Source organism: Schistocerca americana, chromosome 2 (assembly GCF_021461395.2).
Source record: "Schistocerca americana isolate TAMUIC-IGC-003095 chromosome 2, iqSchAmer2.1, whole genome shotgun sequence".
Taxonomy (NCBI): domain Eukaryota; kingdom Metazoa; phylum Arthropoda; class Insecta; order Orthoptera; family Acrididae; genus Schistocerca; species Schistocerca americana.
Genome location: NC_060120.1, coordinates 1,049,631,902 through 1,049,647,017, shown reverse-complemented (window position 1 = coordinate 1,049,647,017; position 15,116 = coordinate 1,049,631,902). Strand labels below are relative to the sequence as shown.

Below are 15,116 nucleotides of genomic sequence, written 5' to 3'. Positions count from 1 at the left end.
CGTGAGAGCAATAAACGAAGAGAAAACAGCAAACTCACTAAACATAAACACGGGGCACGTGGAGACTATCCACCTACCCACTACAACTCAGGCTTCTCCGAGCATCAGCCCCGGATAACGATATTTCTAAACCACAGCAATACTAGATAGTGATGCCCCCCCCCCCCCCACACACACACACCTCCTGCCTCAAGCATTTGAGATAGGACAGGGAGGGGGGGAACTTTTCAAAAATATGTTCATGTTATAGCGCACAACTTTCTCAACAATGTGATACATAAAGGAAAAGGTAATACATGTAAAAGAACATACAAGACATGTTATTTGGTCTTAAATATGCCAAAGTGCAGTGTCACGCCTCTTCACACAACATTCTTCTATCGCACCTCACTGTATTTCGCTCTGTGGAATTCAAACATCTATATTTTGTAATGGATGCCATCAAACTATATTCCAGGGCAGAGGAAATTAAAAATGTCCTGTGAAATTACACTAAAATCCAAACCTTTGTAGCTGCTTACAGGTGTTGATAAATATCAACAGGGACACTTGAAAATGTGTGCCCTGACCACATAAAAATGTCCTGTGGTGCCTCTCCTGCTCCCAGTCGGCCAGTCTTACATCCAGCCCCTCTTTTCTTCTTTTTTTTAAAAAAAAAAAAAAAACCCTCACAATTAATATTGGATGGGATTATTTGTAACTGGGAGAACAAGAATTCTTCGGAGAATTTGCACTCTTTATTGCCTATTACCTAATAACTGGCTCTTTTGTGTGACAAAACATTAAATATAGGATACATAAAACCAGTAAAGACAAGAGACAAACAAGACACTACACATTTCTTCAATCCTTAAGTCCTAGCATTTTTTTCTCTCTAACCTTAGTACAGCTTTACATGGCGTGCTTTCCTTTCTGGGAAAGATTGTATTACCTCATCAAAGTTCGTCAAATGTTTTGCTACAAGAAAAAACGAAATGTCGTCGTCTAATACTGAAAAAGCTGTTAATATAAATAGTACCTCAAGACTGGTGTGGTTTCTCGATCTGATTACGTGTATTTTGTCACTGTCTGCTAGATAAAATGAAATAGGCCTGTCTAATATTGCAGCAGTTGTAACACACACCAAATAAACGAGACTGTTTTGGCACAAATAGTCATTTTTATAACACGACAGAATACAATTCACGAAGTACCAATATCAAATGCCTATTAGGCCTACCACAAGCAAAAAGCTTTAGGTCCGGAAATAGTTCTACATTTCATTCATATGCTCCAGCTTCTCAAGCACGAGATTGAAAAGTAGTAGTATGAAATCTTTATAAAAATTCGGAATCGTCATTTTCTTCCATAATTTGTGTGAGGTCCCCGTGTCTTCTCCCTCCTCGTTCTAACAAACAATCATGTCATCATTAATTCTGTAACTATTCCTACGAGTGCCAAACCTTATTCTCCAGTTAACTTCACTAACCCTGCCACACTCAGCGGTTTAGTTATCCCATGTTTATTTTCCAGTTAGGCGTTACTACGAGTTCGAACAACGCGTTTTGCATGCTACTCCCAGAATAGAACTCAGGCGGCTGCTACCAGGGACTGTACAACTGGCCCTTACTGGGGTAGCGGTCTGGCCAAAAATTTACTGTCAAAATTTCATTTTCTTGGATACACCGAGACGATAAGTAATCTTTCTTACCTGTTGTCCCTGTTAGTTCTTTATTTCCACTCTGGTAGCCTGAATCTATGGATTTCACTGATAATTTTAACAATGCTGATCATTTGCAAACCCAGTCAACTACATAAACAAAGAGCGATTGGTATTAACCCATTCAGCTTTATTCTAGTCAGTTCGTATAGCCCCACCCCATTCTATCTGCAGGAAAGTTTATTTCTAGATGCAACGGGGATTCCCCTAGCAGAGAAGTGAAGTACACTGTGCACGCATTCAAAAATCAACCTACGATTCATTCAGAAATAAAAGAATAAGTTCATAAACCAACAGGGATGCATTTCAAAATCATATGAGTAACCAATACGAACAATGTGCGCACCTGGCTGGCTGCTTGCTGCTACTGCTTATACAGCCAATAGCCGAACTTCTGTAGCCAAAAGCAGGAGAAGGTACTACACATGCGCAACTCAACTGCGCATGCGCATGAGCCTGCTCACAACTGCTGAAACGAAACTAATGTAAACAGTTGTGATGTCACACTCATCATAGGAAATTTGTTGTTATGGAGCATTGCATAATCTTCGTACTCCTTTGACACATTTTGCTGTTGGCAGACGCTTGTATGAGCACTGTGTTTTGTTGTATATGGCGCATTTCCTTGGCTACTTAAGTTTTATTTTCATTTTTTCTCTCTCGTTCATGTTTTATTGCTGCAGTATTATTCTGCAGTACCGGGATATAGTAATATCCTTTGTTAGAGTATTGTTTCTTACCAGTCAAAATTACAAAAAATTAATTGAAAACTAAAAAAATCCCAGAATTCTAAAAAAAATCCCAGGTTTTTCCTTGATCTCCTGGGTCGTATATACCTTGTTTAAGTAATGACTCTAGGAATATATAGCAATCCTCTAAGTATCACTCACACATGGATTGTGAGGACAAGATTAGATTAATAACAGCATGCACAGACGCATTCACACAATCATTCTTCCTGCACTCGTTACGTGAATAGAATGGGAAGAAACTCTAATAACTGGTACAATGTGCTGTACCTTCTGGCGTGAACTTCACAATGGTTTGCAGAGAGCAGATGTAGATGTGGAATCACCCCTATGGTAAAAGTTCAGTTATGGTGTCAGTGGATTTTTTATTACGTGCTGGTGTTGCTAACTGCTGCATGACGGGGAGTGAATGTGATGGTTCGTTAGTTGGATGTGGGTAACCAATCACACTGGTCATAAAATGAAGTTAGCTGGTGTTTCATTTCACTCGCAGCAATGTAAGTTGAGCTATTAGGTCCCACCATAACCAACACTTCAGAAATCATGACATATTATGGAAAAACATGTGTATATCTTGTATACAAGTTGGAATAATTTTGTCGTGGCTGGCTCTGCCAAGGATTTTAATAATTCTGATGGAATGTCTTCTACTTCAGGGCACATGTTTTAACTTGGGCCTTTCAGAGCCCTGTCAAATTTTTTCTTGGAGGATCATATCTCCATCTCATCTTCATTTACTTCCTCTTCTGTTTGCATAATTATGTCTTCAAGTTTGTTACCCTTAAGTAGACCATCTACGTATTCCTCCTACCTTTCGGCCATTTCTTCCCCTTGTACAGTGTTGCAATCTGAGCTTTTAACATTCATACAGCTGCTTCTCTTTTCTCCATATATATTTTTTTTAATTTCCTTTATGCTGCAGGTATCTTTCCCATATTCATGCAAATTTCTTTGTGTTTCTCTTCTAACCATTTCTGCCACGCAAGTTTGCACTTCATGTGAATCTCTTTATTCCCTTTTTCTTGCTTTCTGTATTTTTATTTTCCTTCTTTTATCAATTACACTGAATATCTTATATGTTATCCAAAGATTTCTACTGGGACTTGTCTTTGTGAGTATTTGACCATCTACTGCCTTCATTATTTCGTGACTCAACACCAACAATCACTGTCTGTGTTCCTTTCTCCTGTTTCAGTCAATAACTGCCTAATGCTGTATTTGAAATGTGGAACAATTTTGGGTCTCTTAATTCATCCACATCCCATTTTCTTAATTTCCTACATTGCCGCAATTGATTCAGTTTTAATCTGCAGTTCACAGCCAACAAATTATAGTCAAGAGTCCACATCTGAACCTGAAAATGTTTTGCAGTTTAAAATCTGGATTCAAAAACCTCTGCCTTACTATTAAGTGTCTGTGTCTCCATTTAACTTCTACATGCACACCCTTCCTTCATTATATTTAAACAAGTATTCACAGTAATTAAATTGCGCTACATGCAAAATTCTACTTGGGACTTTCCCCTTTCATTACCCCTCAGTCAGTCCTTGTTCTACTATCTTTCTTTCTTTTTTTCCCAGTACAGATTTCCTGTCCCCAATCACAATTAAATTTTCATCTACCTCAAATCTGATAATATCTTTTATCTAATCATATATTCTTTCAAAATTTACACCATTTGTGGAATTAATAGACCCATACACTTGCACTACTGTCATGAGTGTTGGCTTCGTATCTTTCTTGGCTACTATAATGTGTTCACTATGCTGCTCATAGCAGCTTACCTCCATTCCTATTCTATTATTCACCGAGTACTCTGTGCTGACCGGGTATGTATTTATTTCAATTTTAGTGTCCATCTCTTCCTCCCCCCCCCCCCTCACCACCTTTCTGTCCATCACCTTCTCCCCTTCTCTCTATCCACTTTCTTCCCTCCCTAATCTCTGTCCACGCCTCCCACCACTCTCTCTGTTCGTCTACTACTTCCTCCTCTCTTTGTCCATTTCCTCCTCCCCCTCTCCCTGTCCATCTGCTCCTCTTTCATTTCTCTGTCCTCCTCCTCCTCCTCCACCATGTTGTGCAATGATATATAATTTTGTTGGTACATTCAGTGACATATGTGGATACTGTCTGCTAAATGTGCTGTGAATATAGTTAGTAGCAAAGAAGTAATAAACTTGAACATCATGACATCATGCCTGATGAACAGCAAAAATGTAGCAAGTGCCAAACTCTTTTCCTCTCATTTTTTTGTGGGGGTTATAAGTGAAAAAGTTTTGTAAAGGTTTGACATTACATGTAAAGTTTGTTGCAAGCCACTAAGTGCTCTCATTCTCAAATACTGGATGCTCTTAGCATGTTTACACTCAGGAAACAAGGAGGTAAGGCACCAACAGGGTACAAACTGGTATTCTTGTAAATGAAGTGCTACCACACAATACACATTTGTATGTCAATGCAATAAATGAAGACTGGCACTTTTGTTCTGACTATACTCTACAGATGATATAAATTTTTCCAGCACATTTTCACGGAATAACAGATATCAAAACCACTGGCCATTTCAACTCTCACAGCTAAAATTTTTGTAATAGTCTAATGCAGTCTGCCTTTTTTGAAATTATGTTGTCTGATTTGACATGATAATTCATATATTGAGATACAATTTCCAAATAAATATCATAGAGAGGAGAATTTTTTTTTTTTTTTTTTCACAAGTGGACAATGCAGGTCAGTGTGCTGGAGGAGGAGGTTGGTGGAGGGGGCAGAGGTCAAAGAAGGGACTGAATGGCAATGTATGCCACAGTAAAGTCATTCACATTGATGGGCCTTGTGCAGGAACTTCAGCCCCAATAACTGGATGATGTCAAATGACCTGCTATCCACTTACCTATCATACATTACAAAAGCAATCACTTCACAATTGTGAGATGGTAGAGTGCACATAGCATCACATAGAAAGTTACTGTAGTTCTCATAATAATTTTTTTTTAAAAAATTGTTAGTGTTAAAGCGCTTTGTGTAAATGATCAAAAATAAGGGTGAAACCCAATGAATTTAAATGGTTGCAAAATTAATATATGAGAAACCAATAATGCAATTTCCCCTACAATAACTGATAATTTATTGGAGCCGTGGCAAGGTGACCTTCATACAATGATCATGGTGCGAGAACAAATTACCAGACTGATGTTTTATTATGAGTATTGATCTAAAAACTATAAATCATAGCATAGTAAATAACTATTATGTACCTATCACATATTTAATATGAAATTAATTGTATTTTCTTTCTTTGTCATCATTTTGTAACTAATTCAATGAAGGTGGTTATCAGCTCTCATCACATGTGAAAGTACAGCAAAAATAGAGACAAAGAGAGAAGAAAAATTTCATACTGAAATAGTATAAAACCCAAAACCTCAATAAACTAGCTTGCAACCTTACACATCACAATGTCATGCTCTCTTGCAGGCTACAATCAATGTCAAATTCATCTCCCAAACAAATGTCCCAGTAGGATGAATGGTTTTAGGGTAAGATACAGGACATTTCAAACCAGATAACCTTTCAGTCAGTTCTTCAACCCCCATCCCAAACCCCCTGCCCTCTTTGTCAGTGTTTATTTGCTAGCTTCGAACTATAGTTCTAGCAAAGTTGTTATTTCCTAACATTAGTCATAATGTCACAGAAATTGTTGGCAAATAACAGATTTATCCACATTGTCAAGGCGTACATACTATGGCCAATTTGCTGACTTTTCTTTGGGGCAAATACTTCAATTCCACTCATATCATCATTGAATCTATCCCGTCCTACTTTGCACACTATCAACTTGCTCTGTTTTAATATTCTGTTTGCATATTCCGTCACTTTTTCCATCTGTCACGCCTTTCTCCTTCTCACCTCTAATGAATTTAATTTTGTCAACAGTCAGCTTCAACAGTGCAATGTGCACTACTTTAATTGGAGCATAACTGTACCATGTCACATGACCTAGTCAGTGCCCAATATTCCTGGCTCTACAGTTCACTTTGCTGAGTAACAGTAAATTAATTGTTAATGTTTATGTTAACATAATGACTGCAGGAGTATTTATGATGCTCACCACACTGCAGATAAGGTTGCTGTTGACAATTAATGGAAATGTAACTATTATGCATTTTACAAAAAAATTTTAAGAGTTGTATGATGAACATACCTGAAGATCACCATAACTGTCATCAGAACTCCAAGCCAGAGTTTTGGTTGGCACTTTCCATACCTGGATAATTCCAGACATATCAGCAGTTGCAGCATACATTCCATCATGGCTGAACCCAACACAAGAAACCGAATCCTACGGAAAAAAAGGATGCATAACATTGCTAAGTTTTAGCACAAGATGATTATGACAAGCCTAACATCCCTTACTACATCATGTTTGTGACTGACAATCTGAATACAAGAAACAACACAATTCCTTGTCCAGATTACGTATTCACGATGTATGGGCATAACATTTAACTGTACACAATTTTCAACAACAGTTCTGCTGGTATCATACACTTCTATGATTTTATCTGCTTATTCAATCTGAAATTTTTATTATTCCTGAGATCCACTGACAGTGGTGATTTAAACCTTTATATTTTCATAATTTTTCAAACTTTTAAATAATTCCTTAACATGAATTACAGGAAAAATTGGATATAAAATGAAAGACTGGTACATACAGCTACTACAAGAAAGGGAGAAGTTCCTCTTGTATGAATGATTCAGTTAGAGTTTGTTTAGGAAGTAGGAGTTCACAGCTACATCGTGTTTATTTTATTTATCTTTCATTCTTGCCAACAGTTACAGGGTTGTAGTATCACTTACAACCATTCATTCTCACAAGCAGCTAATATGTACATTTATTTCTAATGTAAATTTATATGCCTCTAAGTTACATAAAGGAATTATTTAACAGTTTTAAAAATAATGAAAAGTAACAATTTAAAGCAGTCATGGGCAACCTTTGGTGATCCATGGGCAGGATTCACACACTTACTTAAGCTTGCAGGTCCCCTCATCATGTGACACAACAACAGCACTTCTAGTGCACAGAGGCCCATTTACATTGAGTTCAAAACATGTTCTGGAATATTGTTTGCGGTTAGCACTGAACTAGCAATGTTGGCAACTCAAAACTGTTGTTCTAAGGCTGTATCAGTACAGATCAAAGGAACACTGTTGTTGGCCTGCTGTCATTAAATGCTGTTACACAGCACTAGTGTCTGTATTCTGTCTCGAGTCTTGCGTGCATGTTGTCTTTCTGTGTGTTGCATTGTTACAAAATGGAGTGGACAAGGTGCAAAGTTTCGGAACTTTTCTCACTCTATCAGGCAAGGGAGTGCCTCTGGAATGTTAAAAGTCAAAATTATAAAACTATTTAAATCCAACATTACTCATTAGAAAGAAAAAAAAAACTGCTGCAATGTTTGGCATCAGTGTCAGTGACATTGATAACAAAATTAAATGTCTCATCTCAGAGTACAAATCTGAGAAACATAGAACTGAAGAGAGTAAGAGATCTGATATTAGTGCAGATGATGTTTACAAACCGAAGTGAAAGAAACGGTCCCTTGAACAAGTCCACTGAAATGTTATACTACAAACAATGATAACAAGACTCATCATTTGATGGAAAATTAGCTGCCAGGAAATTATCGGAGCTTCCATCCCACGAAAGAGAGGTGGGGGGGGGGGGGGGGGGGGGGGGGAGAAGAAAGATAGATAGATGCATTACCGTATTTACTCCAATCTAAGCCGCTAAGCCGCACTCGAATCTAAGCCGCACCTGAAAAATGAGACTCGAAATCAAGGAAAAAAAATTTCCCGAATCTAAGCCGCACCTGAAATTTGAGACTCGAAATTCAAGGGGAGAGAGAAGTTTTAGGCCGCACCTCCAAATCGAAACAAAGTTGGTCCATTGTAATATGAGACACAATTTAGGTCGAATGAATGACGATTTAGCTACAGTAGTTTGGTTTGAATCGTAAGCTTAGCAGCTAAGCTTTACCAGGTAGCCATTGCTATGTGTCAGGCGCTCCGTCCGTATTTATACGGGTACCCTTCCTTTTTCACGTGCTTCGTCTGGTTTGAATTGATTGCTTATTTTTCTTTGATCTGATACTAAACATTGGCCAGAGACTGCTATTTGTTGTTACTTAACACTGCTGCTTTCTTTGATAATGATCAACAAGAACCAAATAGTAGACTGCGTATGATAGAAGATGTTCTGAACGAGAGTTTAGCGAAAAATTTTCTCCGTTTGTAAATCTTTGCAGACGCCTCTTTAGTACATTACATTCTGCACATAAATTAGAGCCATCTTAGATTTAAAAATCCAGTCAATTGCCTTGCTTCACTTCTGACTGTATCACTAATACGCATAAGAATAATACGAATATAAACATGACATGATATGCATATTCTTCCGCGTTTGCTGTTGTCTCACTCTACTTTTGTAGTTTATTAGGCAGACAGAATTTATGAGATAGCAGCAAACACGACAGAATACATGGCAAAATGTTTATATTCGTATTATTCTTATGGTGAAGAGAATACTGCATGTGATTCACAATTCATAAAAGTTCTTATTAGCAACCATCTCTTCTCACAGGTAGGAAAAAATTCAGAAAGTAGGGTTGGCCATATTGACAAACATCCCAAACAGTCTTGCCAGTCGGATTTTCGTAGTTCATTGAAACGCTGCATACGGAATTTGTATATACTTCGATGGATAATGTATGAAAATGCAGTGGTCGAAACACGGGGCGGAGGAAAAAAAGCTCATCTTCCACCTTTTTTATTTATTTATTTATTTACTGACGCAGAGGTTTTGGCGCCAGTATTTATCTTTGTGCCTGCAAAGCATGCTTGTGTAGCGGTACATATATTCGACAACAAAAGTTAGTTGTGGCGACACCTACCAACATTTTTCAGAACTTCTGCTTACTTTGCACTTGATTCTAAGCCGCAGGCGGTTTTTTGGATTACAAAAACCCGAAAAAAAGTGTGGCTTGGATTTGAGTAAATACGGTATACATGGTAGAATTGAATGTGCTTAGGAGGAGGCAGACAACAGTGAATGTGTATGTGGCAGGGGGATCACTTTATTGGAAGTGTTACAGACTTCGAGGCTGTAGCTGAAGAAATTATCTTCACTGAAAATGCTAATTTAATTCCAGTATGAAAATAAAAATATATATTCAAATAGGTGTTTCAGTGCCATAACTGAGTTACCTTACAAAACCTTCCAACCAAAGCTTCACAAACTGCAGAAATTATCTGAGATATGGCTGGCTTTGAAACATGAAATAAATATGCAAGGGTTTGATAAGAATCTCCTGCTGCCAAAAAATGAAGAGTAATAGCAAGTCTTTCCTTCACAAAAATTGCTTTTCTGAAATTTGTATCTGTCTTTGAAACAATTGGCCTCATAGCATTCATCAAAATTTCAAAATCTTACAGCAACACCCTAGTGAAGTTACAAAAACCAGAACCATCTTTCAATTTCAGTTTACACAGCATGTCATTCCCACCACATCCTCTAAAAGACATTTTGGTCCGCCAATGATGAGTATGTTGCTTTCTTTGCTACTTATTTCATTGAGTATGATTAATGTAGACTTGTATGTCACTCATTCTTCCTTTTCACTTGTCATAGTGCAGTTCTTGCTGCAAATACACAATGTGAAATATTTCCTGCCAAGTCCCCGTAGCAGATGATGCGAATACATACATATAAATATTTGTCAATAGTGTAGACAGGGATGCAAACAATGAACAATGTTGCTAACATGTTGTGGAGCAAGTTGCAAACAGAAACATGCTCTTAACTCAGTGTAACTCTGGCTTAAAGTCAGGACTATAGCATCCGTGACTTGCAATGCATCAATCAATATAATGGCATGCATTTCATGACACGACAAGCCAACAGACTGTTCCTGTAAACACATACTTTTGAGAGTACATTCATTTTATGTTCACACTATCTTGGGATGTGTACACTTATATATATTCTGGATTCGAGGCAGCTTGAAATTACACCACGGAAAAGTAAACGCCTATAAAAAAAACTGGTTGCTGTTAATTTTTTATATATTACCTTTAGTTTAAGAAGTTGCTGTGTTCTACGAACAGACAAGAAGTATTTACTAATATTAATACAAGAAAGAACAAGAAAACAAAACACAACAATAAGTACGCAATCCCTGTCGACAAGCAATTCGGTGTAATTTTGTGACAGGTCATTCAAGTGTTTGAGATCTACTGTATATATATCAACAAACACTATTAGCAAGCATTTTTTAAAAAATATTTGTACAAAAATACTTTTCGTGACTGACTGCACAGGCACAGTTTGTTTCTGTAACACAAAATAAATTAAGCACTCTGACTAGAGACTCGTGTTTCACTTGCTCAAATTCAGCAGCGGTAAAATGGCATCATGCATGCACAGAGTAAGCAAAACTTTCACGGGTCTGCAACATGAGCCAAAACCCAAGCAAACCAAGTGTCAGTGGAAATATCCGAAAAATGCATCCTAGATGGAATACATGCAAGTGCCTCACATTCATTCATTCATTCATTATCTCTCTCTCTCTCTCTCTCTCTCTCTCTCTCTCTCTCTCTCTCTCTCCCCCCCCCCCCCTTCCCTCCCACAAATTTCTTCTTTCTTCCGTGGACTGCGTTGAAACCAGTTGCAGCAGTTTAAAGTCTCACTAATGATGATGGAGCAAAAATTCAAATTGGATACAAATACTTATGCCTTTTCAAATGAACCACCCCAGTATTTACCATAGTAATTTGTGGAAACCAAAATCTGAATGGCTGGAAAAATATTTTAAGTCCACTTCTCCCGAAAGAGAGTTCAACATTACTGAGCCATCTTGTTTGATCGAAAAACTACACATTCAGCTGTGGGTCTTCTTTAGTAATTTGTTTTCTTGTCTATTCTTCTTTAAAAATTAATGCTGTTTCAGCAGCTGATAAGCAGATGCTCTCTTCCAAAATAATATTCAAATCATATAAAACTTCCTTTCTATAAGTGATTTTATTTAAATACAGAAGGTTTTGAGATGCACCAGTTTTGTCAACACTAGCCCCAACAAATTAATCTGAGGTAAGACTCACAACACCAACTATAGATTATTTATTGGAATCAGGGTTATGGGTTTACTGACATATGGGCATTTCTGAAAGGAACAGCAAAAATTTGGGATGTTGCCAGTTGCACAAAATGGACATTAAATATTGCTGAATATTTAAAAAAGCCTACAATGAGACACTGATAACTGTGGAACTTACCTTGTGATTTGTACATTCAAACAAAATTTCTCCTGAGCTTGTGTTCCACACATATGCTTTTTCATCTTGTCCACCTGTTATCACGAGCTTGGATTCTTTTGGTTCAATGTCACAACAGAATACAGAACCTGAAAGAAAAATATATTACTCGAAGGAACAGGTGCCCAATCCAAAAAGAAGACTTGGATGATAAATAATTACAAACTCAGTAACAAAATTATTTGTAACCCATAATTTTGGGTATTCCTCAACTTTGAAATGTAAAGCTGATGCCAAATTAAAGGAAATTCTACTGTATGGATTTCTGAATGCGAGAAGCAAAAACAGCTAAACACAGGGTGTCCCAAAACATATCAACCAAAAAGTCACTCTTCCCTTTACATTGTTCCATTAGCCTACCAACCTGTTGGAGAAGTTTCTCTATATATGGCTTACCCTCCTAATATTGATATTAAGAAAGAATTTTAAATAACTCTTTCAATGATGTTTCCAGCACTCATGAGTACATAACCATTGGCTTGTTTTGAATGTTAATTTGAAACCAGTAATTTATGTTCTTAAAGTTCCAGAAGTAGTTTTTCCTCATATTATATACACTTTCATTTCTTGTATTTTCTATAGATATTTTCCTCTTCTCTTCACAAAGAATTATACTTGCTTCTCTGAGCTGACAATGCTATTCTGATCCTTTGGGTATATTCTGACGGAGGTCTTAGCATGCAGTTTTTTATCCTTCATGGCTTCTTGACTTCTGACATCAACCAGGCTTTATTTTTGTGCTTCTCATAACCTAATTACTGCAGTGCCAAGATTTTATTTAAAAGATTCCATTCTTGAATTGCTGATGATTATTTGTACTAGCCCAGGATGTGACATTCTCATTTCTTCACATGCTCCTTGTTTTCATGCAATGCACAATAAGTCTTTGCCACACAGAATATAAAAACAGGGGTGGAACGTGTTGCTGTCTACTTTATTGAAGCTACAAAACCAAGCATTTAGTCAAAAATCAAGGAAGGACAATAAAGGTTTAATGTTCTCTCAATGATGAAGTCATTAGAGGTGGACCACAAGCTCAATTGGGAAAGACGGGAAGGGAAATGGCTCAAGCCTTTTCAAAGGAATCATTTAGGGAAATCACAGAAAATCTAAATCTGGATGACTGGATGAGTATTTGAACGTATATCCTCCCAAATACGAATCCACTGTTTTCCCACATCGCTCAGAAACACAGAGTCAGTTTTATTGAGGAGCTCTCATAGTCTCGTTCTAGACAAACCATTTCTGTCCTTGTTATTACTATGGTGATAGGGATGAGGAGGTAATAGTGTAGCGGTCGGAGTGGTCACCACTACATGATGCAGCAAGTACATTGTTACTGATATTGTGTGCTTTTAAATGGGACAGTAAATCAAGTGAAGTATAAAGAAATATCTTAATCGAAACAGCATACTGTTATAAACATGAATTTTGTTTCACTCCTTATACATACTTTGAGATCGCAAACCATGCTATGTAATCACATTAACATACTTAGTCCTGGACTTGAACTTGTTGAAAAGAAGGCTTTCAAGCTGGAAAGTGTGATATCGGCTGCTATCTGTTCCACACTTTCAAATACGCACACCGCCAGCTTGTGCCACTGCATTTCCTACAGCCAGCACCATGGCACGAGGGCTCTGCCACAAACGACACAAATGATTATGCCACAAACGACACAAACGATTATGCCACAACCAATGAGAAGCAAGCATTTGTTCTCCAGAGCTCCAGCTGCAGAAGTACTTATATTTGAACATTCACGCACTGAGCTCATTTTGCGTGTTTGCTTGTTGAATAATATTTACAGACTTTCATAGTGGCTAAGGACATGATCTACTGAAAATTTATTGTACTGAAGACTGAATAATTTGTAAATTTGCAGTATCTGTATATGTTTCAACATTCAAGGCTACTGTTTGCAATTGCGACAGCAATCTCACGAATCTTTTTACTATTTGATATTAGATGTAGAATAAATTAATATCTGAGTTTTCTGCTCACGAACAGCAACTGTTCCTCACTCCTGTAGTCACTCTAGAACCACATGACATGCAACGAATGTCTAACAGAAAAGTACGCGTACAGTGCCCAAAAAAAGAAAATAAATGCATAACCTGCCTTCTCGGATAAATTATCATGCTTGCCTCCACCAAAAAGAGCTTTAGCTGAGGTCCACAACTGTCAAAGAATGGTTACATAACTCTTGTGTACCTGTATAGCAGCATCTCAATTTGCTGATTTTTACTGCTTCAAGCATTGTATTGCATGCATATGAACACTTGTTTTGGGATATTGTTCATTTTTAAGCATGTGATTACTGTGTAGATGTACACATGACAATTACTATTGGCATCTCTGCTCTTCCTCCACTATGTATACTGCTCCAAACAATCCAATCGCAACACATTATTATCCAATGATAAATTTGACAAGCTCCAAGTATTCCCTGTTTTGCTTCCAGTGTGACACAAGTAAGTATATGCTTTGCTGCAGGCCAGCTGGCGGGTATGATAACACATTCTTTGAGTTGCTGATGAGCTACATGGAAATGAACTGAAGTTTGATAAAATGTTAAATTACTCATTGTTTTAACTCCAACACTCAACAAAGCATCTAGTCTCCATGAAGGTATATGCTTCACTCTGCTAACAAAAAACTGCTGATACACTAATCCTGTAACTGATAATCTACAAATCTTCATTTAGCCTATGGTTAAACAGCTTCATTTGGAATGTGAGTCACAGGTAAAATTTTGGAATGGGTTGATCCCAATCAATGTCATTTTGCATGTAGAGAATATAATCCATGTTTGCAATTGTATCTACAATGAATTCTCAAATAATTATCAATTTTCAAGACACACTGCCCACTGAAAAATTCTATAGCATCAAACAACTACTTTCCAGCCCCACTGGGCAACACAAACTTAATCAATGCAGTAAGGTAGAGACTGCAATGAAGAATCTTTACCTATGTGGTTTGTGAAAACAAGTTTTGAATCATCACTTGTTGGTACCATGGCCTCTGCACCTTCTTCTGCCTGCCCAGTATCATCGTCGTCGTCATCGTCATCATCATCATCCTGCTCCAAGCCTTCGTCAAGTTCTTCAACTGAAACTTCTTCATACCACTGTATTTCTTCATCAATATTTTCTTCTTCTATGAAACCTGGATCATCATCCATTATTATTTGTGGTGATTCTGGAGGAGTATCCAGAAATACCATTTATCCCACCACCAACTTCTGTAAGGAATCATAAACATTAAAATGATGAACATAAAAGTAAAAT

The 15,116-nt window shown here is 37.4% G+C and overlaps 1 protein-coding gene across 2 annotated transcripts in view; it reads right to left on the bottom strand.

Annotated features, from left to right (window-relative positions):
• Window positions 1-15,116, bottom strand: part of LOC124596455 (angio-associated migratory cell protein) — a 49,931-nt gene that overhangs the window by 12,796 nt on the left and 22,019 nt on the right. For both annotated transcript variants that reach the window (XM_047135589.1, XM_047135590.1), the window contains exons 2-4: window positions 14,797-15,070; window positions 11,785-11,912; window positions 6,650-6,787 (exon numbers count right to left, since the gene is read on the bottom strand). In XM_047135589.1, the coding sequence (XP_046991545.1) occupies window positions 6,650-6,787; window positions 11,785-11,912; window positions 14,797-15,052 (522 nt within the window). In that variant the 5' untranslated portion in view covers window positions 15,053-15,070. The remainder of the gene's footprint in view (window positions 1-6,649; window positions 6,788-11,784; window positions 11,913-14,796; window positions 15,071-15,116) is intronic.